Consider the following 27,500-nt stretch of genomic DNA (forward strand, 5'->3'; position numbering starts at 1 on the left):
GCTGATTGGTGTAAATCCGTGGTATATGAGACCTTATACCATGGGTATGATATTTTTTTTTTACTGTTCTAATTATGTTTGTAATCAGTTTATAATAGCAATAAGGCACCTCGGGATTTTGTGGTATAGTTGCGTCGTACCTAAGAACAGCCCTTCGCCGTGGTATATTGGTCATATACCACGCCCCCTCTGGCCTTATTGCTTAATTATACCATGGCATTGTTGAATACTTGTTTTTGATTGTCTTGAAAGGCTGGGTAGCCTAGTGGTTAGAGCGTTGGACTAGTAACCGGAAGGTTGTGAGTTCAAACCCCCGAGCCGACAAGGTACAAATCTGTCGTTCTGCCCCTGAACAGGCAGTTAACCCACTGTTCCCAGGCCGTCATTGAAAATAAGAATGTGTTCTTAACTGACTTGCCTGGTTAAATAAAGGTAAAAAAAAAAAATTAACTTGTAAGTCGCTCTGGATAAGAGCGTCTGCTAAATGACTTAAATGTAAATGTAATTGTGCTGGTTTGAGTCTAAGTTGTGCTCATGCCCCTGTCCTTCACTACCATCACCCTTCTCTGTTCTGCCTCCTCTCAAATTCTCAATCTTCCTCTTGCTTGTCACTCTCTTTTTCAGATGTTCCATTCTCTCCTTTTATTATTCCACCTCTCCGACCCATTCTCCTGTTTTCCCTCAGTCTCTCTAGTCTGAATCCCCTCTACCCCTGTCTCTCTCTTTCTCTCTGTTCCAAGAATGTCTCTCTGTGCACCCATCAGCCTCCCTCTCTTTGCTCCACTTTCTCTCTCCCCTCCAATCAGTAATGAGAAAGGATGTGTGTGTGTGTGTGTGTGTGTGTGTGTGTGTGTGTGTGTGTGTGTGTGTGTGTGTGTGTGTGTGTGCGCTCACCACTGTGAATATAATACACCACCTCATCATGCACGCATGACTGACCACTGACTTTACACTCCTGTATACACACACACACACACTCTCTCTCTCTCTCTCTCTCACACTCTCTCTCTCTCTCTCTCTCTCTCTCTCTCTCACACACACACACACACACACTCTCTCTCTCTCACACACACACACTCCCTCTCTCTCTCTCTCACACACACTCTCTCTCTCTCTCTCTCACACACACACACACACACACACACACACACACACACACACACACACACACACACACACACACACACACACACACACACACACACGCTAACCATGTTCCCTCTCTGTGTAGCTGCATGTGGTGCACTACAACTCAGAGCTGTATAAGAGCTGTATATAATACACCACCTCATCATGCACGCATGACTGACCACTGACTTTACACTTCTGTATACACACACACACACACACGTTCTCTCTCTCAGTCTCTCGCTCTCTCTTTCGCTCACTCAATCTCTCTCTCTCTCTCTCTCTCTCTCTCTCTCTCTCTCTCTCTCACACACTCTCTCTCTCTCTCTCTCTCTCTCTCTCTCTCTCTCTCTCTCTCTCTCTCTCTCTCTCTCTCTCTCTCTCCCTCTCTCTCTCTCTCTCTCACACACACACACACACACACCAGCCGGTATTCTAACATTCTGATACTCCATACAGATGTAGGATCTTAATTTGACCAGTATTGTTGTAGCAAAGTAATCCTGCAGCAAAAAGATTTGAACTTTCAGTACATAATATTACTTGACCTGTGGTTAGGCTATTAGCTGGACAAAAGTATGTTACAGTACATAAAAGTGCAATGCTACCTTCAGAAAGTATTCATACCTCTTGAAATACTTCACATTTTGTTGTGTTACAGCCTGAATTCAAAATGGATTAAATACATTTTTTTCTCACCCATCTACACATAATAATACCACATAATAACAAAGTGAAAACATGTTTTAAGAAATTGTTGAACATTTATTGAAAATGAAATACAGAAATATCTCATTTATATAAGTATTGAGGCAACACTTTGTCGGAGCACCTTTGGCAGCGATTACAGCTGTGAGTGTTTCTGGGTAAGTCTCTAAGAGCTTTCCGCACCTGGATTGTGCAACATTTGCCCATTATTCTTTTCAAATTCTTAAAGCTCTGTCAAATTGTTTGTTGATCATTGCTTGACAACCATTCTCAGGTCTTGCCATAGATTTTCAAGTAGATTTAAGTCAAAACGGTATCTAGGCCAGTCAGGAACATTTACTGTCTTCTTGGAAAGCAACTCTAAGATTCTGTAGATTTGACCTTGTGTTTTAGGTTATTTAGGTTATTATCTCCCACTGTCTGTTGGAAAGCAGACTAAAATACATTTTCCTCTAGAATTTTGCCTGTGCTCCATTCCGGGGTAGTCTGGGTAGCCATTTGATTAGCTGTTCAGGAGTCTTTTGGCTTGGTGGTAAAAGCTGTTTAGAAGCCTCTTGGGCCTAGACTTGGCACTCCGGTACCACCTGCCATGCAGTAGCAGAGAGAACAGTCTATGAGTAGGGTGGCTGGAGTCTTTGACAATTTCTAGGGTCTTCCTCTGACACCGCCTGGTATAGAGGTCCTGGATGGCAGGAAGCTTGGCCCCTTGTGATGTACTGGGCCGTACGCACTACCCTCTGCAGTGCCTTGGTTGGAGGTCGAGCAGTTGCCATAACAGGCAGTGATGCAACCCATCAGGATGCTCTCGATGGCGCAGCTGTAAAACCTTTTGAGGATCTAAGGACCCATGCAAATCTTTTCAGTCTCCTGAGGGGGAATAGGTTTTGTTGTGCCCTCTTCACGACTGTCTTGATGTGCTTGGACCATGTTAGTTTGTTGGTGATGTGGACGCCAAGGAACTCGAAACTCTCAACCTGCTCCACTACAGCCCCGTCGATGAGAATGGGGGCGTGTTCGGTCCTCTTTTTCCTGTAGTCCACAATCATCTCCTTTGTCTTGATCATGTTGAAGGAGAGGTTGTTGTCCTGGCACCACAATGCCAGATCTGTGACCTCCTCCCGATAGGCTGTCTCATCGTTGTCGGTGATCAGGCCTACCACTGTTGTGTAATCAGCAAACTGAATGATGGTGTTGGAGTTGTGCCTGGCCGTGCAGTCATGAGTGAACAGGGAATACAGGAGGGGACTGAGCACGCAACCCTGAGGGGCCCCAGTGTTGAGTATCAGCGTGGGGGATGTGTTGTTACCTACCCTTACCATCTGGGGGCGGCCAGTCAGTAAGTCTAGGTTACAGTTACAGAGGTAGGTGTCTAGTCCCAGGGTCCTTAGCTTAGTGATAAGCTTTGAGGGCACTATGGTGTTGAACAGCATTCTCACATAGGTGTTCCTTTTGTCAAGGTGGGAAAGGGCAGTGTGGAGTGCAATAGAGATTGCATCATCTGTGGATCTGTTGGTGCGGTATGCAAATTGGAGTGGGTATAGGGTTTCTGGGATAATGATGTGAGTCTGTGCGTGTGTGCGTGTGTGTGTAAGTGTGTTTGTGTGTGTACCGTATATGTGTGTGTGTTGTGTGTCTGGGTGTGTGTTCGTCAGGGTGATGATGCACATTAGTCGTTAGTTAGAGCAGGTCAAGTATAGGGGGGGAGTGTGAAGAGAGGATGAACAGGATGGACCCTGTTTTTTTCTGTTTTCCACAGAAAATGGTCATTTAATAAATCAAGAGGTCAATATGAAATATTTCAAAAGAAAAGGCCTGCTGACTGACTGGCCATGCTTAATGTGTGTCGTACATCACTGATAGAGTGTCACAAGATGTGTCATGTTTTGGTCACTCTCTTCCCTCCTCCTCCCCCTCAGGTTCAGTAGGCCAGTCCAAGTGGGCGGATTACTTCCCAGACTGTGGTGGTAAGGCCCAGTCTCCGGTTGACGTGGCAACTGTCCAGACCCAGTATGACCCCAGCCTGGGCCCTCTTACCCCCCTCGGTTATAGCCAGCACGGCAACAAACCCTTCAGCCTCTACAACAACGGACATACAGGTAACTACAGCAACCATGCTGACTCCATCACTAACAACATACAGGCAACTACAGCAACCTTGCTGACTCCATCACTAACAACAGCACTACAGGTAACTACAGCAACCATGCTGACTCCATCACTAACAACATACAGGTAACTACAGCAACCTTGCTGACTTCATCACTAACAACAGCACTACAGGTAACTACAGCAACCATGCTGACTCCATCACTAACAACATACATACAGGTAACTACAGCAACCATGCTGACTCCATCACTAACAACATACAGGTAACTACAGCAACCTTGCTGACTCCATCACTAACAACAGCACTACAGGTAACTACAGCAACCATGCTGACTCCATCACTAACAACATACATACAGGTAACTACAGCAACCATGCTGACTCCATCACTAACAACAGCCATACAGGTAACTGCAGCAACCATGCTGACTCCATCAATAACAACAGCCATACAGGTAACTACAGCAACAACGCTGACTCCATCACTAACAACATACAGGTAACTACAGCAACCATGCTGACTTCATCACTAACAACAGCCATACAAGTAACTACAGCGACCATGCTGACTCCATCACTAACAACATACAGGTAACTACAGCAACCATGCTGACTCCATCACTAACAACAGCCATACAGGTAATTACAGCAACCATGCTGACTCCATCACCAACAACAGCCATACAGGTAACTACAGCAACCATGCTGACTCCATCACTGACAACATACAGACAGGTAATTACAGCAACCATTCTGACTCCATCACTAACAACATACATACAGGTAACTCCAGCAACCATGCTGACTCCATCACTAACAACAGACAGGTAACTACAGCAACCATGCTGACTCCATCACTAACAACATACATACAGATAACTATAGCAACCATGCTGACTCCATCACTAACAACAGCCATACAGGTAACTACAGCAACCATGCTGACTCCATCACTAACAACAGCCATACAGGTAACTACAGCAACCACGCTGACTCCATCACTAACAACAGCCATACAGGTAATTACAGCAACCATGCTGACTCCATCACTAACAACAGCCATACAGGTAACTACAGCAACCATGCTGACACCATCACTAACAACATAGAGGTAACTACAGCAACCATGCTTTCTCTCCATCACAGTGGTGGTTCCTCTCCCAGGCTGGATGGGTTTAGGGGGGCTGCCCTGGCAGTTCACGGCCGTCCAGATGCACCTGCACTGGGGCAATGGAGCCCCGGAGGCCGGGGGCAGCGAACACACCATCAACGGTCAGAGCTCCGCTGCAGAAGTGAGGGACTGTGTGTGTGTTTGGAGGGGAGTGGGGTGTGTTGGTGGGTGAGAGTTTGGAAGCCTGCATGTGTAAGGACATGCGTATGTGCCATGCTGTATATCCAGGTAGATTGCAGTATTAAGTACTGAGAAACCATACTATAATCCCATTAAATATTATACAGAAAAACTAAACAGCAATCTGGACTCTTAGCTCATCTGGTTAACACTAGTCATAGTAGGAGAAAACAAACTTGAAAAGAAAGGTTATTGGAGAACAAGTGTTTGAATGATGTTAATTAATTGGGGAGTGGAATTAAATCTGATTGAAATTGTTGTAAAGACTTCAGGATTAGAAAGCATGTCAAATAAAAGCCTCTCAAACACCTACAGTATACATAGGAAGGGGAACCAACTTTCTCAGGTTGGCAGTGTATTTACAGTACCCCAAAAAAAAACACACACACACACACACACACACACACACACACACACACACACACACACACACACACACACACACACACACACACACACACACACACACACACACACACACACACACACACACACACACACACACACACACACACACACACACACACACACACACACACACACACACACACACACACACACACACACACACACACACACACACACACACACACACACACAGTGTGGGAGAGAGAGGAAGAGAGAGGAAGGGACAGTGAGAGAGAGAGAAAGTGAGAGTTTGTGAGAGTGAGAGTTTTGAAAACATGAAGGAGAGGCTCCGTGCTCTGGTTACACACTATTACATAAAGACAAACAATTAGTCTTTATCTCTCCACCCTCCCCTACTCCCTCCCTCTCAAAGAGTTTAAATGAGCCAGCATATCCCCCTTCCCTCTCTCTATCACTCTCTCATTCCCTCTCCCTCACTCTCTTTCTCCCATCTGACCTTTATGTAAACGAATATAGCAGCACTTTTCATTCAAACTCAAGAGCGATTTTCTAAAAATTAGACACTGCCACGCACACACACACACACACACACACACACACACACACACACACACACACACACACACACACACACACACACACACACACACACACACACACACACACACACACACACACACACACACACACACACACACACACACACGCTAACCATGTTCCCTCTCTGTGTAGCTGCATGTGGTGCACTACAACTCAGAGCTGTACCCTAACATGTCAGTGGCTATGACCCAGCAGGATGGACTGGCAGTCCTGGGAGTCCTCATAGAGGTAGGACTGTTACATCATAACTAACTGACAATCACATCAACCACTGGAGACATTACATACTTCAAAAGAGTTGTATTTTTACAATAGGTTACAAATTCCCTTTATTTACGTTTTATTTCTTCAGTTGTAAAATGTACACATCACCAGATTAGTAAGAAAGGCTTTGTGAATGTATAGTAAAGCCGGCACACTTGACCTAAAGGGAAGATGTGTGATCTGTCAGACAGGTGAGGAGGCTAACCAGGCCTTTTGGAACATTCTCAACTACCTGGGTCGCATCAGACATGCAGGTAATGATTATTTACCTTTATTTAACTAGGCAAGTCAGTTGAGAACAAATTGTTATTTTCAATGACAGCGGGTTAACTGCCTTGTTCAGAGGCAGAATGACAGATATTTACCTTGTCAGCTCGGGGATTCGATCTTGCAACCGTTTGGTTACTAGTCCAACGCTCTAACCACTAGGCTACCTGCTGCCCCAGGTAGCTTATTCAAAGTACACCTTAACCAATCAGCATTACTACTACAACTACCTTCTAGCAATGTTACCACGACTACAGTAGTTTATGGGCATTCTCTGATTTCTTATGCAAGTGCCAAACAGCACCACTACATGCCCCCAGGAGTCAAACCCTGTACATCTCCTTTAACTTTTATCTGTCCATCCACCCCTCCATTCCTCCCTCTGTGGTCAGGTCAGAGTGTGTCCATCCCAGCCTTTGATGTCCAGTCCCTCCTGCCCTCTGACCTGGGGCGGTACTACCGATACAATGGCTCTCTCACCACTCCTCCCTGCTTCCAGAGTGTCCTCTGGACCCTCTTCACAGAGACCGTCAAAATCTCACACACACAGGTAAGGGAAGGTGTGTGTGTGTGTGTGTGTGATGGTGATATACTTATGCTTGAATTCAAAGCATCACTATGTCCTCTTCTTCTTTTCTCCCCCTCTTCCCTCTTGTCTTCCTCCTCTTCACCATCTTTCCCCTCTTCCTCCCCTCTTTACTTTTCTCTTTCCTCTTCTCTTACTCTCTGTCCTCCCTTCTTCCTCAGCTGATGAAGCTGGAGACAGTGCTGTATGCCAGTAAGGAGGACGCTGACTGCGTCGTCATGCAGGACAACTACCGTACACCCCAACCACTTAACGACCGGACCATCCTCTCATCCTTCCCATTAGGTCGGGGGGGGGGGTTGTTCTCTAACCAACAGCCTCGTAGCTAACAGCAGCACCAGCAGAAAGGGCATGGGGCGGGCTAGCCTCGTAGCTAACAGCAGCACCAGCAGAAAGGGCATGGGGCGGGCTAGCCTCGTACCTAACAGCAGCATCAGCAGGAAGGGCATGGGGCGGGCTAGCCTCGTAGCTAACAGCAGCATCAGCAGGAAGGGCATGGGGCGGGCTAGCCTCGTAGCTAACAGCAGCATCAGCAGGAAGGGCATGGGGCGGGCTAGCCTCGTACCTAACAGCAGCATCAGCAGGAAGGGCATGGGGTGGGCTAGCCTCGTACCTAACAGCAGCACCAGCAGGAAGGGCATGGGGCGGGCTAGCCTCGTAGCTAACAGCAGCATCAGCAGGAAGGGCATGGGGCGGGCTCGCCTCGTAGCTAACAGCAGCATCAGCAGGAAGGGCATGGGGCGGGGTAGCCTCGTACCTAACAGCAGCATCAGCAGGAAGGGCATGGGGCGGGCTAGCCTCGTAGCTAACAGCAGCATCAGCAGGAAGGGCATGGGGAGGGCTAGCCTCGTACCTAACAGCAGCATCAGCAGGAAGGGCATGGGGCGGGCTAGCCTCGTACCTAACAGCAGCACCAGCAGGAAGGGCATGGGGCGGGCTAGCCTCGTAGCTAACAGCAGCATCAGCAGGAAGGGCATGGGGCGGGCTCGCCTCGTAGCTAACAGCAGCATCAGCAGGAAGGGCATGGGGCGGGGTAGCCTCGTACCTAAGAGCAGCATCAGCAGGAAGGGCATGGGGCGGGGTAGCCTCGTAGCTAACAGCAGCATCAGCAGGAAGGGCATGGGGCGGGCTAGCCTCGTCGCTAACAGCAGCATCAGCAGGAAGGGCATGGGGCGGGCTAGCCTTGTACCTAACAGCAGCATCAGCAGGAAGGGCATGGGGCGGGCTAGCCTCGTACCTAACAGCAGCATCAGCAGGAAGGGCATGGGGCGGGCTAGCCTCGTAGCTAACAGCAGCATCAGCAGGAAGGGCATGGGGCGGGCTAGCCTCGTACCTAACAGCAGCATCAGCAGGAAGGGCATGGGGCAGGCTAGCCTCGTACCTAACAGCAGCATCAGCAGGAAGGACATGGGGCGGGCTAGCCTCGTAGCTAACAGCAGCATCAGCAGGAAGGGCATGGGGCGGGCTAGCCTCGTAGCTAACAGCAGCATCAGCAGGAAGGGCATGGGGTGAGCTAGCCTCGTACCGTGACCACCAATAACATTTCACCAAACAGTATTAGTGGACACGGTGAGGGGCTCTCGAGTTGGACATGTGGAGGAAGGCTAGCGTTAAATACTAAAGAGAGGAATGTGGTGAGAACTGTGGGAATGTCAAGGGTTACTGACTGTGAAAGAGATAGAGACGGGGATAGAGGGGACGAGACAGGGGAAAAGAGAGAGAGTGGGGGATTGAGGGAGTGATAGAGAGAAAGAGAGAGATAGAGAGAGAGGGGTAGTGGGGAAGAGAAAGAGGAGCTGTAAATGAGGGGTAGGTCTGTTTACAAGATGGCTGATTCGTTTTTGCTAAATCTCGTCTCTAAACACTGACACTGTTGTTGGGGGTGAGAGAGAGAGGAAGAGAGACAGAGAGAAAGAAAGGGAGAGAGAGAGAGCGAAAGGGAGAGCGAGAGAAGGCAAAAGGGGGAGCAAGAGAGAGAGAGTGGAACACAGACAAAGGAGAAAGAATTTGTGAAAAACTGATAGGGGGGCCTATGACAACACCATAGGAGGCTGGTGAGAGGAGGACGGCTCATAATAATGGCTGGGGTGGTGTGAATGGAATGGTATCAAACTCATGAAAACCGTGTGTTTGATATAATTCCATTCTGCCCATCCTCCCCAATTTAGGTACAACCAGCCTCCCGTGGACAACACTCATTCCAAAGACTACAGAACACACTGTAGACGTATGATAATTTACCTGTAGTTCTACTGGTAGACAACACTCATTCCAAAGACTACAGTACACACTTTAGACGTATGATCATTTACCTGTAGTTCTACTGGTAGACAACACTCATTCCAAAGACTACAGTACACACTTTAGACGTATGATCATTTACCTGTAGTTCTACTGGTAGACAACACTCATTCCAAAGACTACAGAACACACTGTAGACGTATGATCATTTACCTGTAGTTCTACTGGTAGACAACACTCATTCCAAAGACTACAGAACACACTGTAGACGTATGATCATTTACCTGTAGTTCTACTGGTAGACAACACTCATTCCAAAGACTACAGAACACACTGTAGACATATGATCATTTACCTGTAGTTCTTCTGGTAGACAACACTCATTCCAAAGGCTACAGAACACACTGTAGACATATGATCATTTACCTGTAGTTCTATTGGTAGACAACACTCATTCCAAAGACTACAGAACACACTGTAGACGTATGATCATTTACCTGTAGTTCTTCTGGTAGACAACACTCATTCCAAAGGCTACAGAACACACTGTAGACATATGATCATTTCCCTGTAGTTCTACTAAATGTTGATTGAACATTAATTCCAACTGAATTATCGACTGCATAAACAAAGTAGCAGTATTTTTTACATGAACCCTCTGTCATGACATCACGATCATGTCAAGCCTGTTATTATGTCGGCCTTATGACAGACGTACAGGTAATAAGACAATGCTCTAAATAACATATTCCTTTTCCCACTTGCAGAATCGGTGAAGGTGTACACTGCCGGTAAGAGGTGGACCTTCATAGCTCATTCATTATTAGAGTAGGCCTCTGGTCATGTCTGATGTACTAGTTGGAATATTTCTCTGTCTGTCTCAGGAGAGATCACAGCGATAGTAATAGGAGCTCTGTGTGGCTGTGTTGGTGTGGCTGTCATCATCCGCTTCATAGTGAAGACTATACGGTAAGGCTGTTAAATGGGGTTTCTTAGCTTACTAGCCTGCCTGTGGGCTATTCTGTTTCTGATTAAACCAACTACATAGTTATCTGAAGTAGAAAAAAGTACCGTCAACCTGATTTTTGTTGTGCTGGTTACCTGGTTACCTGTGTTTATCATATGAAACTGTGGTATGCTTTGATCCAAAATGTCCTGGGTTTCTTTTTGTTCTTGGTGTCTCAATCTTCACATTTCTCTTGGCAGATTTTTCAAACACCTGCATAATGAAAGGGTCTTGGTAAACAGGTGGAATCCTCCATAATACCTGATACCTACTGCTTCCATGTCCAATACTACATGTTCATAAACCAAATTAATACTACTGCCAGTGTTCTCTGTGACAGGGTTCTAATTACAGGGATGTCTGGAGATGCTAGCCACGCCTTTACTAAAAGTTTCTCCCCCAAAAGTGTTTTGGCAACCCTTGAATTGTAAAAAAAAAAACATCAACGTGGGCACCCCCATCAATGTACCTCCTAGAGTCAATGTGTAATTCCAACCCTGATCAAAAATAACATTACTATGTTAACCACCAGTGATTGGTAGATTCCTTGGCCTATTTGCTCAGGTCTAGGATCGGTTTTACTCCAATCCCAACCGTAACCATCAGGAGGTAAAATCAAAAAACTGACCTTAGATCAGTGATCAGGGGCAACATCATCCTCTACCGTCTGATTGTTGCTCTGACTGTGTGATAATTGCCCACTTCTTAATCAACCCTTTGTCCATACATTATGCACTTTAGATTTAGAACCAACAGCCTCGCTTGCCAAGCTTAATGCTAAAGACACATGGTTAGGAATGAGACTAAAGAGCTGAGATGATTGGCTAGGTGTAAGGAATATGGCAAAGGTTCACCCAGCCCACACCATACTGCCAATAACTATCTCTTTATTTCACATCTAGAAAACGTGCAGAGGAAAATGATAAAGGGTCGGTTCGGGGCATGATTGTTGCCCTTTTAACATGATTGTGTCTGTCTGTGATGTGATCGTTTGTGTTTCCTGGTTACATGACACTGTGTTTTCATCACAACAGCTCCACCTCTAGCTGGGACGTCCTGCCCAGTGTCCGGCCCGCCCCCGTGCCCAGGTCACCAATCAGATTATGACCTTTGATCTTCACCCCTTTAACCCAAATCCCTGATTCTACTCCCCATCATCTGCCTTCGGTCCCTGGCTAGAGATAACTCCTAGCACCCCTAAACGTTGGTGTGTAGCCTCCAGATCTGAAGAAAGCGCGTAGGTGTATCGTTAAAATCGGGCTCAATTGAGCTCGTTTTACTTTTAGCCATTTTACTTACCAATCTAATTCCTTAAGATCTGCAAACACCAAGGTGGTCTAGGAGTTGTTTTTTGGACTGGGACTCTAGAAATTCCAACATCACGTGTTATCCTAAAGAATCCTAATCCATTCCCGTAATCCTGTTATTCTAGGAAATTTCACAACTCATTTGTTTAAAGTAGATTGTTGTGTCTTTAAATCCAGTGTTGTACTAATATAACACATTTTCTCCCTCTCAATATATTTTTAATGCTGTAACTTCTGGGCACACACTGGTTCAAATCAAATGTATTTATATAGCCCTTCTTACATCAGCTGATGTCTCAAAGTGCTGTACAGAAACCCAGCCTAAAACACCAAACATCAAGCAATGCAGTTGTAGAAGCATGGTGGCTATTAAAAACTAGCTAGAAACCTGGCTGTGCCGTGTGGAGATTATAACAGAACATGGCCAAGATGTTCAAATGTTCATAAATGACCAGCATGGTCAAATAATAATAATCACAGTAGTTGTCGAGGGTGCAACAAGTCAGGACCTCAGGAGTAAATGTCAGTTGGCTTTTCATAGCCGATCATTAAGAGTATCTCTACCACTCCTGCTGTCTCTAGAGAGTTGAAAACAGCAGGTCTGGGACAGGTAGCACGTCCGGTGAACAGGTCAGGGTTCCATAGCCGCAGGCAGAATAGTTGAAACTGGAGAAGCAGCACGGCCAAGTGGACTGGGGACAGCAAGGAGTCATCATGCCAGGTAGTCCTGAGTCATGGTCCAAGGGCTCAGGTCCTCCGAGAAAGAGAAATAAAGAATTAGAGAGAGCATACTTAAATTCACACAGGAGAAGTACTCCAGATATAACAGACTGACCCTAGCCCCCCGACACAAACTACTGCAGCATAAATACTGGAGGCTGAGACAGGAGGGGTCAGGAGACACTGGTTGAATCAATGTTGTTTCCACGTCGACGTTGAATTGTCGTCTGTGCCAAGTGGGTTTCTACGTCACACTCCTCTGTTGAGTCATTGATCCGTTCATTCCATCATTCCCTCCAAAACATTCACCAGGCAGTACTCCTCGCTTGTTGTTTACTTGGACTTTTACTGTACTTTGAAGCCTATGAATTATTATTACAATAGATTATGGCTTTATTTCATTTGTTGACTTTTCTTCGTTTTATTTTCAGTCTGTCTGTCAGTCAGTCAGTCAGTCAGTCTGTCTGTCTGTCAGTCCATTGTTGTCATTTGGTTAATTTACACATAGACCTACCATTGGGATGTTTCCCAACAAGAACAAATCCATGCAGTTATTTAGTGTATCACTCTGCTGGATGGTTGAGTAAACTGCTACAAAATACAGTGCAAACAGGGGGAGTATGACATACAGCAGGATCAATGAGCTTTTATGCCATGTACTTCCATTGATGAGTCGGACTGCCTGTGCCCTCTGACATGTAGGACTAAGGAGCCAGGGAAGGAGCTGAAACCGGACGTGGCCCTCAACACGACCACTGAACCAGGAAAAAAAGAAGATCCTGTCCCCCCCGCAGTCTGAGACCAATCAGAGACCTCCATGAACATGTCACACAATTTGTAATTGAAGACTGTATAGTCCAAACAATGTGATTATGAAATCAGCCCTGCACATTCCTTGCCAGTGGAAGGCCTGTGTGTGTGTGTGTGTGTGTGTGTGTGTGTGTGTGTGTGTGTGTGTGTGTGTGTGTGTGTGTGTGTGTGTGTGTGTGTGTGTGTTGCTTGTCTGAATTCAGCTGTAAATACATTAAGCATCAAAATAAAGGAGTTGAATGACAATGTTGCTTGGGTCAGTGTGATGTTCACACTGGTGTAGTACACATGATGAACACTAGACACTGCTATAGGACAAGTGGTGTAGTACACATGATGAACACTAGACACTGCTATAGGACAAGTGGTGTAGTACACATGATGAACACTAGACACTGCTATAGGACAAGTGGTGTAGTACACATGATGAACACTAGACACTGCTATAGGACAAGTGGTGTAGTACACATGATGAACACTAGACACTGCTATAGGACAAGTGGTGTAGTACACATGATGAACACTAGACACTGCTATAGGACAAGTGGTGTAGTACACATGATGAACACGAGACACTGCTGTAGGACAAGTGGTGTAGTACACATGATGAACACGAGACACTGCTGTAGGACAAGTGGTGTAGTACACATGATGAACACTAGACACTGCTATAGGACAAGTAGTGTAGTACACATGATGAACACGAGACACTGCTATAGGACAAGTAGTGTAGCACACATGATGAACACGAGACACTGCTATAGGACAAGTGGTGTAGTACACATGATGAACACTAGACACTGCTATAGGACAAGTGGTGTAGTACACATGATGAACACTAGACACTGCTATAGGACAAGTGGTGTAGTACACATGATGAACACTAGACACTGCTATAGGACAAGTGGTGTAGCACACATGATGAACACTAGACACTGCTATAGGACAAGTGGGGTAGTACACATGATGAACACTAGACACTGCTGTAGGACAAGTGGTGTAGTACACACGATGAACACTAGACACTGCTATAGGACAAGTGGTGTAGTACATATGATGAACACTAGACACTGCTGTAGGACAAGTGGTGTAGTACACATGATGAACACTAGACACTGCTATAGGACAAGTGGTGTAGTACACATGATGAACACTAGACACTGCTGTAGGACAAGTGGTGTAGTACACATGATGAACACTAGACACTGCTATAGGACAAGTGGTGTAGTACATATGATGAACACTAGACACTGCTGTAGGACAAGTGGTGTAGTACACAACACATCCTGGGGAGGTAGGTAAGCCTAGTGGTTAGTGTTGAGCCAATAACCAAACAGTTGCTGGATTGAATCCCCAACCTGACAAAGTAAAAATCTGATGTTTGGCCTCAAAACAAGGCAGTTAACATACTGTTCCCTGTCTCAGCCTCCAGTATTTATGCTGCAGTAGTTTGTGTCGGGGGGCTAGGGTCAGTTTGTTATATCTGGAGTACTTCTCCTGTCCTATTCGGTGTCCTGTGTGAATTTAAATGTGCTCTCTCTAATTCTCTCTTTCTTTCTCTCTCTCGGAGGACCTGAGCCCTAGGACCATGCCTCAGGACTACTACCTGACATAATGACTCCTTGCTGTCCCTAGTCCACCTGGCCATACTGCTGCTTATTATTGGACCATGCTGGTCATTTATGAACATTTGAACATCTTGGCCATGTTCTGTTATAATCTCTACCCGGCACAGCTAGAAGAGGACTGGCCACCCCACATAGCCTGGTTCCTCTCTAGGTTTCTTCCTAGGTTTTGGCCTTTCTAGGGAGTTTTTCCTAGCCACCGTGCTTCTACACCTGCATTGTTTGCTGTTTGGGGTTTTAGGCTGGGTTTCTGTACAGCACTTTGAGATATCAGCTGATGTACGAAGGGCTATATAAATACATTTGATTTGAATTTGATTTGGTAGGCTGTCATTGTAAATAATAATTTGTTCTTAACTGACTTGCCTAGTTAAATAAAGGTTCAAATTAAAACATGATAAACACCAGGTAGAGGAAGAGAGCTGATAGACCCAAGATGCACGAGTTTCTACTTCCCTATGTACACACACATATACACAAAGACACACAATTATAATATACTTTAACCAATTATGCAGCAGAGGCTCTAAACTTGCCTCAACTTCATTAAGTTATATCAATCCATCTCTCATCCATCGATTCACTTCTTTACATGTGGTCTGTGTTACTTAATAGGCAAAGAAACAAAATCCAACTCTGCCTTGATTGGGTTATTTCCATCCCTTCCTACTTGATCAGTGGTCAGAGTAACACAGAGATCTATGGCCAAGGATCAGTTTCCTCTCCCCTCGTCCCCTCCTCCTCTCTCGTTCACAGCCTGGGGGTGAAATGGGATGGAATGCTGGAGGTGTTGGAGTAGGGCAGATAGGATTACTCCTTCCTTCTCAGGTTGGTCAGTAGTATCACTCTGGTGGGATTGTACCTGGATGTTCCTTACATCTTACGCTCTTCTGTGTGACATCATTAGTGGTCTGAACATGAATATGACATGAGAATTATTTCCCTACTCCTTCATTTTCTCTGTCTCTCTCTCACTTTCCTCCCTCTCTTCACCTCTCCTGGACGCCAATCCCAACCCCCTGGGGATGGACAAACAGATGGGCGTACTCAGTCACACTTGGCACCTGTGTCCCATGAATAGTTAAAGAGGGGTTTGGTGACGATCAGGCCGTAACTGAGATTAGAACAGCCAGCAGGACTCAGTCCAGGAGGCAACAGGCCGGGCTCTGGGACTCCCCAGGAGGCAACAACAACCAGCAGGAGGGGCAGGAGGCAGGACTAGGGGGTACAGCACGTGGCATGATGCCTACCCTGTGGTGGAAACGTAAACTTGGAAACGTAGACTTGGGTGGAAGGCAGAAACAAAGCAAACAACTGTCAATCTGTGGGTAAACAAACACATGACTGTACATTAGACCTCTGTGCCTGTGTGTTCATCCAAAGGGATGTATATGTATATACAGTTTTGAGAGGAGACATTGGAGCTGTGTTGTGTGTTTTGCTGAGGTGTTTAAACACTGTAATGCACCTTCACCTTCCTATAGATATACCATTACCTGACACAGGTGTGAGTACACGTGTCCTCTGCATGCTGAAGCCCGTAGAATATCTGGCCTACAGTAGAGTGGATTGGGTAGGGTGGTAGGGACATTGGGGAATAAAGTAGGGGCCATTGAGTAGGACTCCTAGGAGAGAGAGAGAGAGAGAGAGAGAGAGAGAGAGGGAGAGAGAGAGAGAGAGAGAAAGGGAGAGAGAGAGAGAGAGAGAGAGAGAGAGAGAGAGAGAGAGAGAGAGAGAGGGAGGGAGAGAAATGGAGAGAGAGAGAGAGAGAAATGGAGAGAGAGAGAATATAGACTTAGTTTGACAACAAAACAATCAAAATGAAAGAAAGGCTGATCAGGAAAAAATAAAGGTAGATGAATTGAAAAAGGATATGATGCCTTGGTGGCAATTCACTTGAGACGGTGGTGGAAACTGATCCTGACCAAAAAGATGCAGATTGCTTCCTGTACTCTGATGCCACTAGAGAGACACTCACACAAGTGCAGAGTACATCAACCCTATGCAAATAAGAGAGAGAGAGAGAGAGAGAGAGAGAGAGAGAGAGAGAGAGAGAGAGAGAGGGGGAGAGAGAGAGAGAGAGAGAGAGAGAGAGAGAGAGAGAGAGAGAGGAGAGAGACAGCAGAGAGAGAGAGAGAGAGAAAGCAGGAGAGAGAGGGAGAGAGAGAGCAGAGAGAATGAGAGAGAGAGAGAGAGAGAGAGAGAGAGAGAGAGAGAGAGAGAGAGAGAGAGAGAGAGGGGGCTGGACCCTGCGCAGTATGGTCCAGAGGGAAAGGCGTTGAAGCAAGAGGAGATTCACACAACTTAACTTAAACTGAACAGGAAAACAGATCCTAACACGACGTAGAAAGAGAGAAGACTATAGAGACGTCTTCTAGAGAAGCATAGACAGCATTAAGACCCTTCATTAGAACAAGCTACGATTCTATGTTGTTAGAACAAGTAGATAGATACAAAAGGACGGACGAGAGAGAGAAAGTTTGGATTCTAGTGTTGTCCAACACCAAGTGGCAAAGGACACTTTAAAAAAGGCTTTCTACCTATATATATATTTTTTTACCTTTGTCAGTCTGCATCAGTCTCATTGGGATAGGAGAAGTCGTGGACCCTCCTCTCCTGCCGGTGGCCAGGATGGAGGTGGACGTGGACCTGGGCTTTGCCCTCTTCTTTGTCTTCCTACTGTGCTCCTTCCTGCTGTTCACCATAGTGCGCTGTGCCCAGATGGTCCTGAACCCCTACAGCGCCATCTCTGTCGCCGCATACCAGAATACAGAGGAACAACCTGAGGAGTGACCTCACTCCACACTGAGCAGGAAATAATGTGAGCAGAGTGGAAGAGCCCTAGCCCGACTGTGGCTAGTGTGCTGAAGGTGGGAAGTTTGGTTTCGTAGTTAGACTTGTGGGAATCAAGAGGAGCAGGAAGCACATGAAGGGAGTGGTACTTAAAAGTTTGGAGAATTCATCAGTCCACAGATCTGGAGATGAACATCACACACCATCATACCCTGAAAACAGGAGCAAATGGGACCATGAGGATTTCAAATTGTTACAGTACAGTTTATGTTTAGGCAATGTGCTTTTGGGAAAGTCTACACCTGTCAGCATGTCATGGACCAGAGTCAGATAAACGTAGGAATGGCCACCATTTTAGTTTTTGTATTCCTAATCAGCCACTGTCATATCCACATCTGCTTTCCATTAAAACAAAAAGGCTAAGCCATGAGAGAAAGTTTCATAACAATAAAAAGCATACTTGAATGTCTGTTTAATTTGTGATGTTTTTACAATATGCAGTCTAGGTTATAATAATAATAATTGATTACATTTCTATAGCGCTTTCCATAGAGTCTCAAAGCACTTGAAGAGCAAAAAACAAACTAGCAATATAATATAATATCATGACAGGTCAAGCAAGAGAGGCCAAGTCTTTGAAAACTGCAACTTCTGAAGAAGGAAAGGGTCAATTCATGGCTTGAGCATAAGGAGCTGGTAAGAGGATGGTCGATGATTTCATGTCATTTTGAATAAACATAATGCATGTTAATTGCCAATAATTAATGAGAGTTAAAAGAAAGGGATGAGGTAATGGGAAGAACACAACCATTGAAGAAGGAGCCTACATGTATTCAGTCTGACTCTAAGCAGAGCATTGGTGGAGGGAAAGAGGTCCAGTTTATTTCTTTTCGGGAGGTATGATGATGCGATAGCGTAAGAATTGCGCTGTTAAGATCAGAGATATGTATCCGGGGTATACACCTTCGTTTGAGGTGCACATACCTATGTCTCCTGATTACAAACCAAGTAATATTACTTATAGGTCTTCATGCACTCTTGAGAATCTTGATGACCTCTAAATGGAGTCAGACAGCAGTGGTGAGCACTCTGAGGTTGAGCCAGTCCAGGATTACCTGCAGCGACAGAGCAGGCACTTCGAGTCACGCGGCCCGGGGCTCAACCGGTGGTGTGCTTTGCTCTCCGGAGCAGGGTACCGCTAAAAGGGGTGATCAGTGGGGTAGTGTTGAGTATAGAGGTGGATCAAATGAAAAGGAATATTCCTAGTGTTTGTGACGCCTGCCGTTTGGTGAGACGTAGACCCGGTGGCAATGGCGAGACTGACCTGAAGAGAGAGAGCCAGATAAGTTAAGTTTTTAGAAAGGTTGGATTTATTGCGTAATAGCCATCGTGATCAACTGCACTGATGGAGTGGAAATCACAAAAGATAGATGGTAGTTGCAGCAGCAAATATTTGTGTGTGAGATTTTAGTGCAGAAGATCGACAGGATGTTTTGAGAGAAGGGTTCCATCCGACCAGGCAGACAGCCTGCAATGCTGTAGGATTGTTTAGTGCCAAAGTAATGGGATGGGCTGATGGTTTTTGTGGATAGTGTATAGCAGGGTTTGATGGTGCAATTTAAGTTTTACCCCATTTCCCTTTTTTGACCAAAATGTGCAATACGCATTCCGACCTGCTAAGGGCAGCAATTCGCAACACAGCGTCTCGTCTGCCGGAAAGCCACAGCAAGAAGTAGCTGTCTAGCTGAATGACTGGATAAATGGACAATAATGATGGGTGAGTTTATTAACTTCCAATAAAAATTGTCTCGATTCATAAACAGTTTTTAGTTGCAGATGCATTATACGGTGAGCGGATATAGATTTAGAGAAGGCAACTACAAAAGACCGAACTGCTTGTTAGCATAGCTAGCTTGTCTGCCTCCCCAGCTCAGTAACGTTAGCTTGCTAGCGAGGTAACTTTCGAATTGGCAAGATTGTTTGAATAAACTTGTCCGATAAATGAAGATCCACTGTGATTACGCGCACAAAATCACTTACTTTAACAAGTGCATTCCCCCAGGAATGTAATTTAAAGCTACTACAGTACAATATTTCTGACTGCTAAACGTGTCTTCTCCGTTCACCGCGGTGTGGTTACCTTTTGCCGATGTGACGTTTGGTAGTTGTAGTTTAAATTGTTCACTAAGTGGCTTTTTCCCCTATGTTAGTATGATATACAAATGGTGTAAAAGGTTTTTGATTACAATAGCTTTCATTCCAAATAACGAGTTTCAAAGGTTTATTTGGGTCTTCTAAGATGAGTTAAATACATGTATTTATAAGACTACAACTACCACGAGCACTGTCGATGTCCCTGAACAGTGGTCCCTCATTTCAAAACAAAGCGACGATCATATGAAATTGAAAACACCAATGCATGACCTTTGTTACAATATAAACTACCTAGGGTGATATTTTAAACATATTGTACAGGTGAGTTTTAGTCTCAACGTGTTTAATCGGCCCTGAAATTACAACAATGTTCAGAATACCGTGTAGTTGGCCTGCTAGCTAGTTAGCTAACACTAGCTTGATCAGTAACAATGTAATTTTAGCTAACTCTATTAAATCTCTCTCGCTTTCTTTGCCTCATCTTCACTCCGAACTTTCTGTCTCTGCCTCCTCCCCTTCTACGTCCTCCCGTTGTTTTCTTACTCTCCCTCCCTGTATGTCTCAACCCCGGGTCTCTCCATCGTTCTCTGCCTGACCCCCGTTCCATCTCTCTCACTCCTGTCTCCCCCCAGGATGGAGGTGGAGGGCTGGGACTCTGGTCTGGAGGAGGAGCTGGGTGTGTCTCTGGAGGAGCTGAGTAAGTGGATTGAGGAGGAGGTGGAGAGGAGCGAGGCAGTCCGCCAGAGGAAGGCCCAGCTGGCTGAGCTCAAAGAATGGGTGGAGCAGAAAGAGAAGGAAGAGGAGGTGGTGGACAAACTCTTCAACAATGCCAACCAGTGAGTGTGTGTGGGGGGATGATGTTTCTTTCTTTCTCAGGTCCATAGTAGATTGGAAGACTTTATGGTGTGCGTCTCTGTGTCGGGTCTACAGAAGAATGTGAGGCCCGGCTTACTGTAAAATAGGACTGGTGTGTGTGTGTTACCGTCTGTGTGATTCTCTCCATTGTGTGTGTGTTGCAGGTCCATAGTGGAGTGTGAGGCTCTGGTGAAGTCCACCTACAGTAAAATGGGTCTGGTCTACAAGGAGAGCTCTTCAGAGGATGAGGGTGGAGTGGGAGGGGTTCAGTCCTCTGATGTCATAGAAATTGACGACGATGATGATGATGATGATGTCATCGCTGTGGGCTTACGTACGTACTGCCACTTACTCCCAGTGAGCTAAACAATATGTTTACCAAAGGAAGCCTTTCCAGGGGGGCAGCTCCAGGATAAGACACAGGAGTGAATGTCTAACCTGGTTTCTTTTCTCTCTTCTCTGACCTCTTTCCTCTCAGTGGTTCCACCCAAGAAACTTGGGATACCTGTCCAGGATGCAATGGTGAGAACAAATAATTAGTCACACACACACTCGTGTTAATTGAATGTGTATTAATTGGCCCTATTATCTGCAGATTTCCGGTGTTCCTCCCAGCCGGTGTTCAAGGATGTCTCTCTCGCTCTCTCTCTCTCTCTCTCTCTTCCCCATACATACATACATACATACATACATACATACATACATACATACAGTGGGGCAAAAAAAGATGAGAGATGCCTGTAATTTTCATTATAGGTACACTTCAACTATGACAGACAAAATGAGAAAAAAAATCCCGAAAATCAAATTGTAGGATTTTTATGTATTTATTTGCAAATTATGGTGGAAAATAAGTATTTGGTCACCTAATAACAAGCAAGATTTCTGGCTCTCATAGACCTGTAACTTCTTCTTTAAGAGGCTCCTCTGTCCTCCACTCGTTACCTGTATTGATGACAGCTGTTTGAACTTGTTATCAGTATAAAAGACACCTGTCCACAACCTCAAATAGTCACACTCCAAACTCCACTATGGCCAAGACCAAAGAGCTGTCAAAGGACACCAGAAACAAAATTGTAGACCTGCACCAGGCTGGAAAGACTGAATCTGCAATAGGTAAGCAGCTTGGTTTGAAGAAATCAACTGTGGGAGCAATTATTAGGTAATGGAAGACATACAAGACCACTGATAATCTCCCTTGATCTGGGGCTTCACGCAAGATCTCACCCCGTGGGGTCAAAATGATCACAAGAACGGTTTGCAAAAATTCCAGAACCACACGGGGGGGACGTAGTGAATGACCTACAGAGAGCTGGGATCAAAGTAACAAAGCCTACCATCAGTAACACACTACGCCGCCAGGGACTCAAATCCTGCAGTGCCAGACGTGTCCCCCTGCTTAAGCCAGTACATGTCCAGGCCCGTCTGAAGTTTGCTAAGAGAGCATTTGGATGATCCAGAAGAAGATTGGAAGAATGTCATATGGTCAGATGAAACCAAAATAGAACTTTTTGGTAAAAACTTAACTCGTCGTGTTTGGAGGACAATTAATGCTGAGTTGCATCCAAAGAACACCATACCTACTGTGAAGCATGGGGGTGGAAACATCATGCTTTGGGGCTGTTTTTCTTCAAAGGGACCAGGACGACTGGTCCATGTAAAGGAAAGAATGAATGGGGCCATGTATCGTGAGATTTTGAGTGAAAACCTCCTTCCATCAGCAAGGGCATTGAAGATGAAACGTGCCTGGGTCTTTCAGTATGACAATGATCCCAAACACACCGCCCTGGCAATGAAGGAGTGGCTTCGTATGAAGCATTTCAAGGTCCTGGGGTGGCCTAGCCAGTCTCCAGATCTCAACCTCATAGAAAATCTTTGGAGGGAGTTGAAAGTCCGTGTTGCCCAGCAACAGCCCCAAAACATCACTGCTCTAGAGGAGATCTGCATGGAGGAATGGGCCAAAATACCAGCAACAGTGTGTGAACCTTGTGAAGACTTACAGAAAACGTTTGACCTCTGTCATTGCCAACAAATGGTATAAACTTTTGTTATTGACCAAATACTTATTTTCCACCATAATTTGCAAATAAATAAATTAAAAATCCTACAATGGGATTTTCTGGATTTTCTCATTTTGTCTGTCATAGTTAGTGTACCTATGATGAAAATTACAGGCCTCTCTCGTCTTTTTAAGTGGGAGAACTTGTACAATTGGTGGCTGACTTTTTTGCCCCACTCTATACATACAAACAAACATACTGGTGGTAGTTAAAATTCAAAAAGAAGTTTAAACAATATCCACATGTATGTGTTAATTGTATGTGTGTCCTGTAGTTTAAGGAGGCGTCGGCAGCTCTCCAGCGTTCCTCCCAGCAGGTGTTGAAGCTGGCCCAGACAGTCAACAAGAACTCTTCTTCCGGGCCTGCTATACAACAGCCAGGTATTGGCACCAATGTGCAATTATGTGTCTGTGATTGATGTATACCTCCGGGTCGCTAGGTGGTGTTCTCTCTTCAGTGTTGTCCATGATGGCAGTGTCTTTGTGTGTGTACATACTGCACAAATGTTCATGTGCGTTTTTTATTTTGTGTAGGTGGCCCAGTGCCCATGCCAGCAGTGTTTGTGTCCCAGGCCACGCCCAGGAACACACCCACCCAGCCTAACCCCTCCCTGAAGGATGATGAAATCAGACTGGAGATGAGTCTTCTGGGAAAGAAACGCACCAAGACCTGGCACAGTGGAATGCTCATCGCCATCAACCCTGTCGGTGAGACATGCATACACACACCTCTCCACACACACACACATGCACATGGTGAAGTTTGACATTGAATGTGTGTGTTTGTAGGTAATGGTTACAGTAAGTACAAGGTGAAGTTTGAGAACAAGGGGAAGAGTCTACTGTCTGGGAACCACATAGCGTTTCACTACCACCCCACCCTGGAGAGGCTATACGTGGGAGCCAGGGTGGTCGCCAAGTACAAGGACGGCAACCAGGTCTGGCTCTACGCTGGCATCGTGGCAGAGATGCCCAACAACAAGAACCGCATGAGGTGGGAAGCTGTGTGTGTGTGAGCATGTTTCAAATATCCTCTGTGTGTTTGGTGAAGGGTTGTGAAGCTGTTTCAAATATCCTCTGTGTGTCTGGTGAAGGGTTGTGAAGCTGTTTCAAATATCCTCTGTGTGTCTGGTGAAGGGTTGTGAAGCTGTTTCAAATATCCTCTGTGTCTGGTGAAGGGTTGTGAAGCTGTTTCAAATATCCTCTGTGTGTCTGGTGAAGGGTTGTGAAGCTGTTTCAAATATCCTCTGTGTGTTTGGTGAAGGGTTGTGAAGCTGTTTCAAATATCCTCTGTGTGTCTGGTGAAGGGTTGTGAAGCTGTTTCAAATATCCTCTGTGTGTCTGATGAAGGGTTGTGAAGCTGTTTCAAATATCCTCTGTGTGTTTGGTGAAGGGTTGTGAAGCTGTTTCAAATATCCTCTGTGTGTCTGGTGAAGGGTTGTGAAGCTGTTTCAAATATCCTCTGTGTGTCTGGTGAAGGGTTGTGAAGCTGTTTCAAATATCCTCTGTGTGTCTGGTGAAGGGTTGTGAAGCTGTTTCAACCGTTGTCTATGTGTGTTTCAGGTTCCTGATCTTCTTTGACGACGGTTATGCCTCCTACGTGACCCTGCCTGAGCTCTATCCTGTCTGCAGACCAAGTAAGAACCCTGTTTTCATGTCCTCTCAATATGCTCTCTTTTCTCCTATCAATCTGGTTTTGGGATGTGACCTCAGCTTACCCTCTTCACATCTTCTCTCACCATCTCTCCTCTCCCCCATTGTCTTCTCTCACCATCTCTCCTCTTCCTCTCCCCATCATATTTTCTCCCCCAGTGAAGCGTACATGGGAGGACATAGAGGATGCATCGTGTAAAGACTTCATAGAGGAATATATAACGTCATACCCCAACAGGCCCATGGTGCTGCTGAAGGCAGGCCAGGTCATCAAGACAGAGTGGGAGGGGACGTGGTGGAGGAGCAGAGTGGAGGAGGTGGACGGCAGCCTCGTCAAGATCCTCTTCCTGGTATGATGACATCATCACTGGGATTTGATTACCAGCCAACATTATTTATAGTCTGATTTAACATGACGGTCGCAGCATGTTATAAACAGGGATAGTTTAGTTTCTGGTTTTGAATCACATTTTTATACTACTTCTGCAGACACTCAACAAAATGTGAAAATAAGGTAGATAAGATAAAGCAATTAAATGACTGAAAAGTGATCTCTGTTGTAATTCGTTTGTATGGTTATTTTTTTCTCCTTCAGGATGACAAGCGTAGTGAGTGGATCTACCGCGGTTCAACCAGGCTGGAGCCCATGTTCAACCTGAAGACCAACTGTGCCAACACCCAGGAGAAGAAGATGGCTGGCCAGCAGAGGACACGCCCCAGCATGGGTAACACTCACTCTATTCAATCAATCATTTAATATATGAACAATCAAACCAATCACTTAACCAATCAATCCATCTTTAATAACCCAGCAGGATCACATACTATACTGTACATGATGGAACCTTGACCTGTCCTTCATTGGATAACTCTAGTCTCTACTTCATTGGGAAGTCGTTAACTATTTTCTCTCTCTCTGTAGGAGCATTGAGGACCAAGGGCCCCGTGGTCCAGTATCACAGTGGGGGGAACACCATAACCCCCAGTGGGACCCCCACTAAATCCCCCCATCCCCTCTCCCCACCCTCCTCCATCCCCCCTACACCCTCCCAGCCCAATCAGCTTGCACGAACAGAGTGAGTACCACAGACACACAGTTTAAATCTTGTGACATTCCTTGAAAATGGACATCCTCTCTCCCCTCTCACTGCTACATTTACCCCTTTTCTCCCTGATTCCCCCCCTTCTTCCCTCCTGTTCCTCTCTCTGTCTCCCCCACCCTCAACAGTCCTAAGTATCAGATGGCTAAGAAGAGTACTTCTCCATATATTCCCACGCCAGGAGGCTCTCGCACTGGATTGGCCAGTAATAGCCACGCCCCTAAAGCCATGCAGCCCCAACCTCCAACTGGTTCTCCTGGAAACTCATCCAGGTGAGAGAGGGGACAGGACATGTATGAAATTTAAAAAAATCATCAAATCTGCATTAATTTGGTCCCTTCTCCTTCTGCTATTGAACATAATCTCTTACTAAAGAGCCACACTCACAAATATGCAGTTTTATAGGAATCTATTCGTAACTCTACTTCACTCTCGCACCCCCCTCCAGAATGTATGTCCTTCAGACGGGCAACATCCAGACTCTCACGCCCCTACAGCCTATCCAACACCAGCAGCAGTCTCTGCCCCCTCCTCCCCAAGCTCCTCCCACCGCCCCCGCACCTGCAGTGACCCCATACACCTTCAGTAACGACCGGATTCCCCACGAGCCCTCGTACCGCGCCCCCACAGACCGCATCTTCTACCTGCCTCACACCTGCCAGCCTGCTTGTCTGAACCGTATCCGGCCCTCCAGAGCAGATATGCACCGGGGCAGGAACCCCCTGCTCACCCCTCTACTGTACGAGTTCAGACGCATGACGGGCCGACGGAGAGTCAACCGCAAGGTAAAGAAACAAAAAGAGCTTTGAGAAGTATTATCTTTGGATTGGATTATAAAAGGGGGACAGATTTTAATATTAACTATCTTTCACCCCCCCCCCGTCAGATGTCGTTCCATGTGATCTACAAGTCTCCTTGTGGGCTGTGTCTGCGCAGCATGGCAGAGATCCAGCGCTACCTGTTCCAGACGCGCTGTGACTTCATCTTCCTGGAGATGTTCTGCTTGGACCCCTATGTCCTGGTCGACCGGCGCTTCCAGCCCCAGAAGCCTTACTACTACATTCGAGACATCACCAACGGCCGCGAGGACATTCCCCTGTCCTGCGTCAACGAGATCGACATCACACCACCCCCGACGTGGCCTACAGTGAGGAGAGGGATTTCTCAATCAGTATATAGGCCTTGAGTTACTATAGAGGCCTCAATCAAACGATTACCCATCAGAGCGCTAGGTCTTCCTGTATAGTACGGGCCAATGGTGGTCCACTGGCTACACAACACGTAAAGAAAGGGGGAGACCTAGTCAGTTGTACAACTGAATCCATTCAACTGAAATGTGTCTTCTGCATTTAACCCCTCTGAATCAGAGGTGCGGGGGGGCTGCCATAATTGGACATTCTTCGGCGCCCGGGGAACAGTGGGTTAACTGCCTTGCTCAGGGGTAGAGCGGCAGATTTTTACCTTGTCAGCTCAGGGATTCGATCTAGCAACCTTTCGGTTACTGACCCAACGCTCTAACCACTAGGCTACCTGGAATAGGGAGTCAATTGAGATGAAGGGTGAAGAATTCCTGAAGACGTCAGTGACTGATGTCTGTGTTCCCAGGTAAGGAGCGTATCCCTGAAGACGGTGTGTTCATCAACACCAGTCCTGAGTTCCTGGTGGGCTGTGACTGTACCGACGGCTGCAGGGACAAGTCAGTACTATGACTCTTGACCTTCTGACCTTCCTGTGACCCCCTCATCTGGGCTCTGTCTTAGATTTCACATGTCCAATTGTTAAATCAGGGAATAAC

The 27,500-nt window shown here is 46.0% G+C and overlaps 3 protein-coding genes across 5 annotated transcripts in view; all 3 read left to right on the forward strand.

Moving 5' to 3' along the window:
* The window catches only part of LOC135521823 (carbonic anhydrase 14-like), an 18,393-nt gene extending 4,687 nt beyond the window's left edge, over positions 1 to 13,706 (forward strand). Inside the window, exons 3-12 of one of the 3 annotated variants that reach the window (XM_064947575.1) lie at positions 3,753 to 3,932; positions 5,092 to 5,237; positions 6,398 to 6,493; positions 6,717 to 6,783; positions 7,189 to 7,346; positions 7,544 to 7,667; positions 10,391 to 10,414; positions 10,508 to 10,592; positions 11,664 to 11,717; positions 13,359 to 13,706. In XM_064947575.1, coding sequence (XP_064803647.1) covers positions 3,753 to 3,932; positions 5,092 to 5,237; positions 6,398 to 6,493; positions 6,717 to 6,783; positions 7,189 to 7,346; positions 7,544 to 7,667; positions 10,391 to 10,414; positions 10,508 to 10,592; positions 11,664 to 11,717; positions 13,359 to 13,455 — 1,031 coding nt within the window. In that variant the 3' untranslated portion in view covers positions 13,456 to 13,706. Of the gene's footprint in view, positions 1 to 3,752; positions 3,933 to 5,091; positions 5,238 to 6,397; positions 6,494 to 6,716; positions 6,784 to 7,188; positions 7,347 to 7,543; positions 7,668 to 10,390; positions 10,415 to 10,507; positions 10,593 to 10,829; positions 11,078 to 11,663; positions 11,718 to 13,358 lie in introns of those variants that run through there. The other 2 variants (XM_064947577.1, XM_064947576.1) reach the window with 2 other exon arrangements.
* A 3,994-nt stretch (positions 13,707 to 17,700) lies between these two features.
* LOC135521824 (cortexin domain containing 2-like) lies at positions 17,701 to 17,924 on the forward strand. The gene has a single exon (XM_064947578.1). The coding sequence runs from the start codon at positions 17,723 to 17,725 to the stop codon at positions 17,882 to 17,884; it is 162 nt and encodes a 53-aa protein (XP_064803650.1). The 5' UTR covers positions 17,701 to 17,722; the 3' UTR covers positions 17,885 to 17,924.
* Positions 17,925 to 19,580: 1,656 nt separating this feature from the next.
* The window catches only part of LOC135521815 (histone-lysine N-methyltransferase SETDB1-B-like), a 17,734-nt gene continuing 9,814 nt past the window's right edge, over positions 19,581 to 27,500 (forward strand). The window contains 16 exon segments of the mRNA XM_064947559.1: positions 19,581 to 19,661; positions 20,671 to 20,874; positions 21,058 to 21,227; positions 21,372 to 21,415; positions 23,228 to 23,333; positions 23,487 to 23,660; positions 23,742 to 23,946; positions 24,516 to 24,589; positions 24,765 to 24,955; positions 25,201 to 25,330; positions 25,528 to 25,681; positions 25,834 to 25,977; positions 26,154 to 26,490; positions 26,592 to 26,838; positions 26,841 to 26,852; positions 27,311 to 27,401. Of these exon segments, the coding sequence (XP_064803631.1) occupies positions 19,645 to 19,661; positions 20,671 to 20,874; positions 21,058 to 21,227; positions 21,372 to 21,415; positions 23,228 to 23,333; positions 23,487 to 23,660; positions 23,742 to 23,946; positions 24,516 to 24,589; positions 24,765 to 24,955; positions 25,201 to 25,330; positions 25,528 to 25,681; positions 25,834 to 25,977; positions 26,154 to 26,490; positions 26,592 to 26,838; positions 26,841 to 26,852; positions 27,311 to 27,401 (2,300 nt within the window). The 5' untranslated portion in view covers positions 19,581 to 19,644.

This window comes from Oncorhynchus masou, chromosome 30, assembly GCF_036934945.1.
Source record: "Oncorhynchus masou masou isolate Uvic2021 chromosome 30, UVic_Omas_1.1, whole genome shotgun sequence".
In the NCBI taxonomy this organism is placed as follows: Eukaryota; Metazoa; Chordata; class Actinopteri; order Salmoniformes; family Salmonidae; genus Oncorhynchus; species Oncorhynchus masou.

Excerpts from the sequence above, each read along its gene's own strand:
- LOC135521824 (XM_064947578.1), top strand. The coding sequence starts at position 17,723 with ATGGAGGTGGACGTGGACCTGGGCTTTGCCCTCTTCTTTGTCTTCCTA.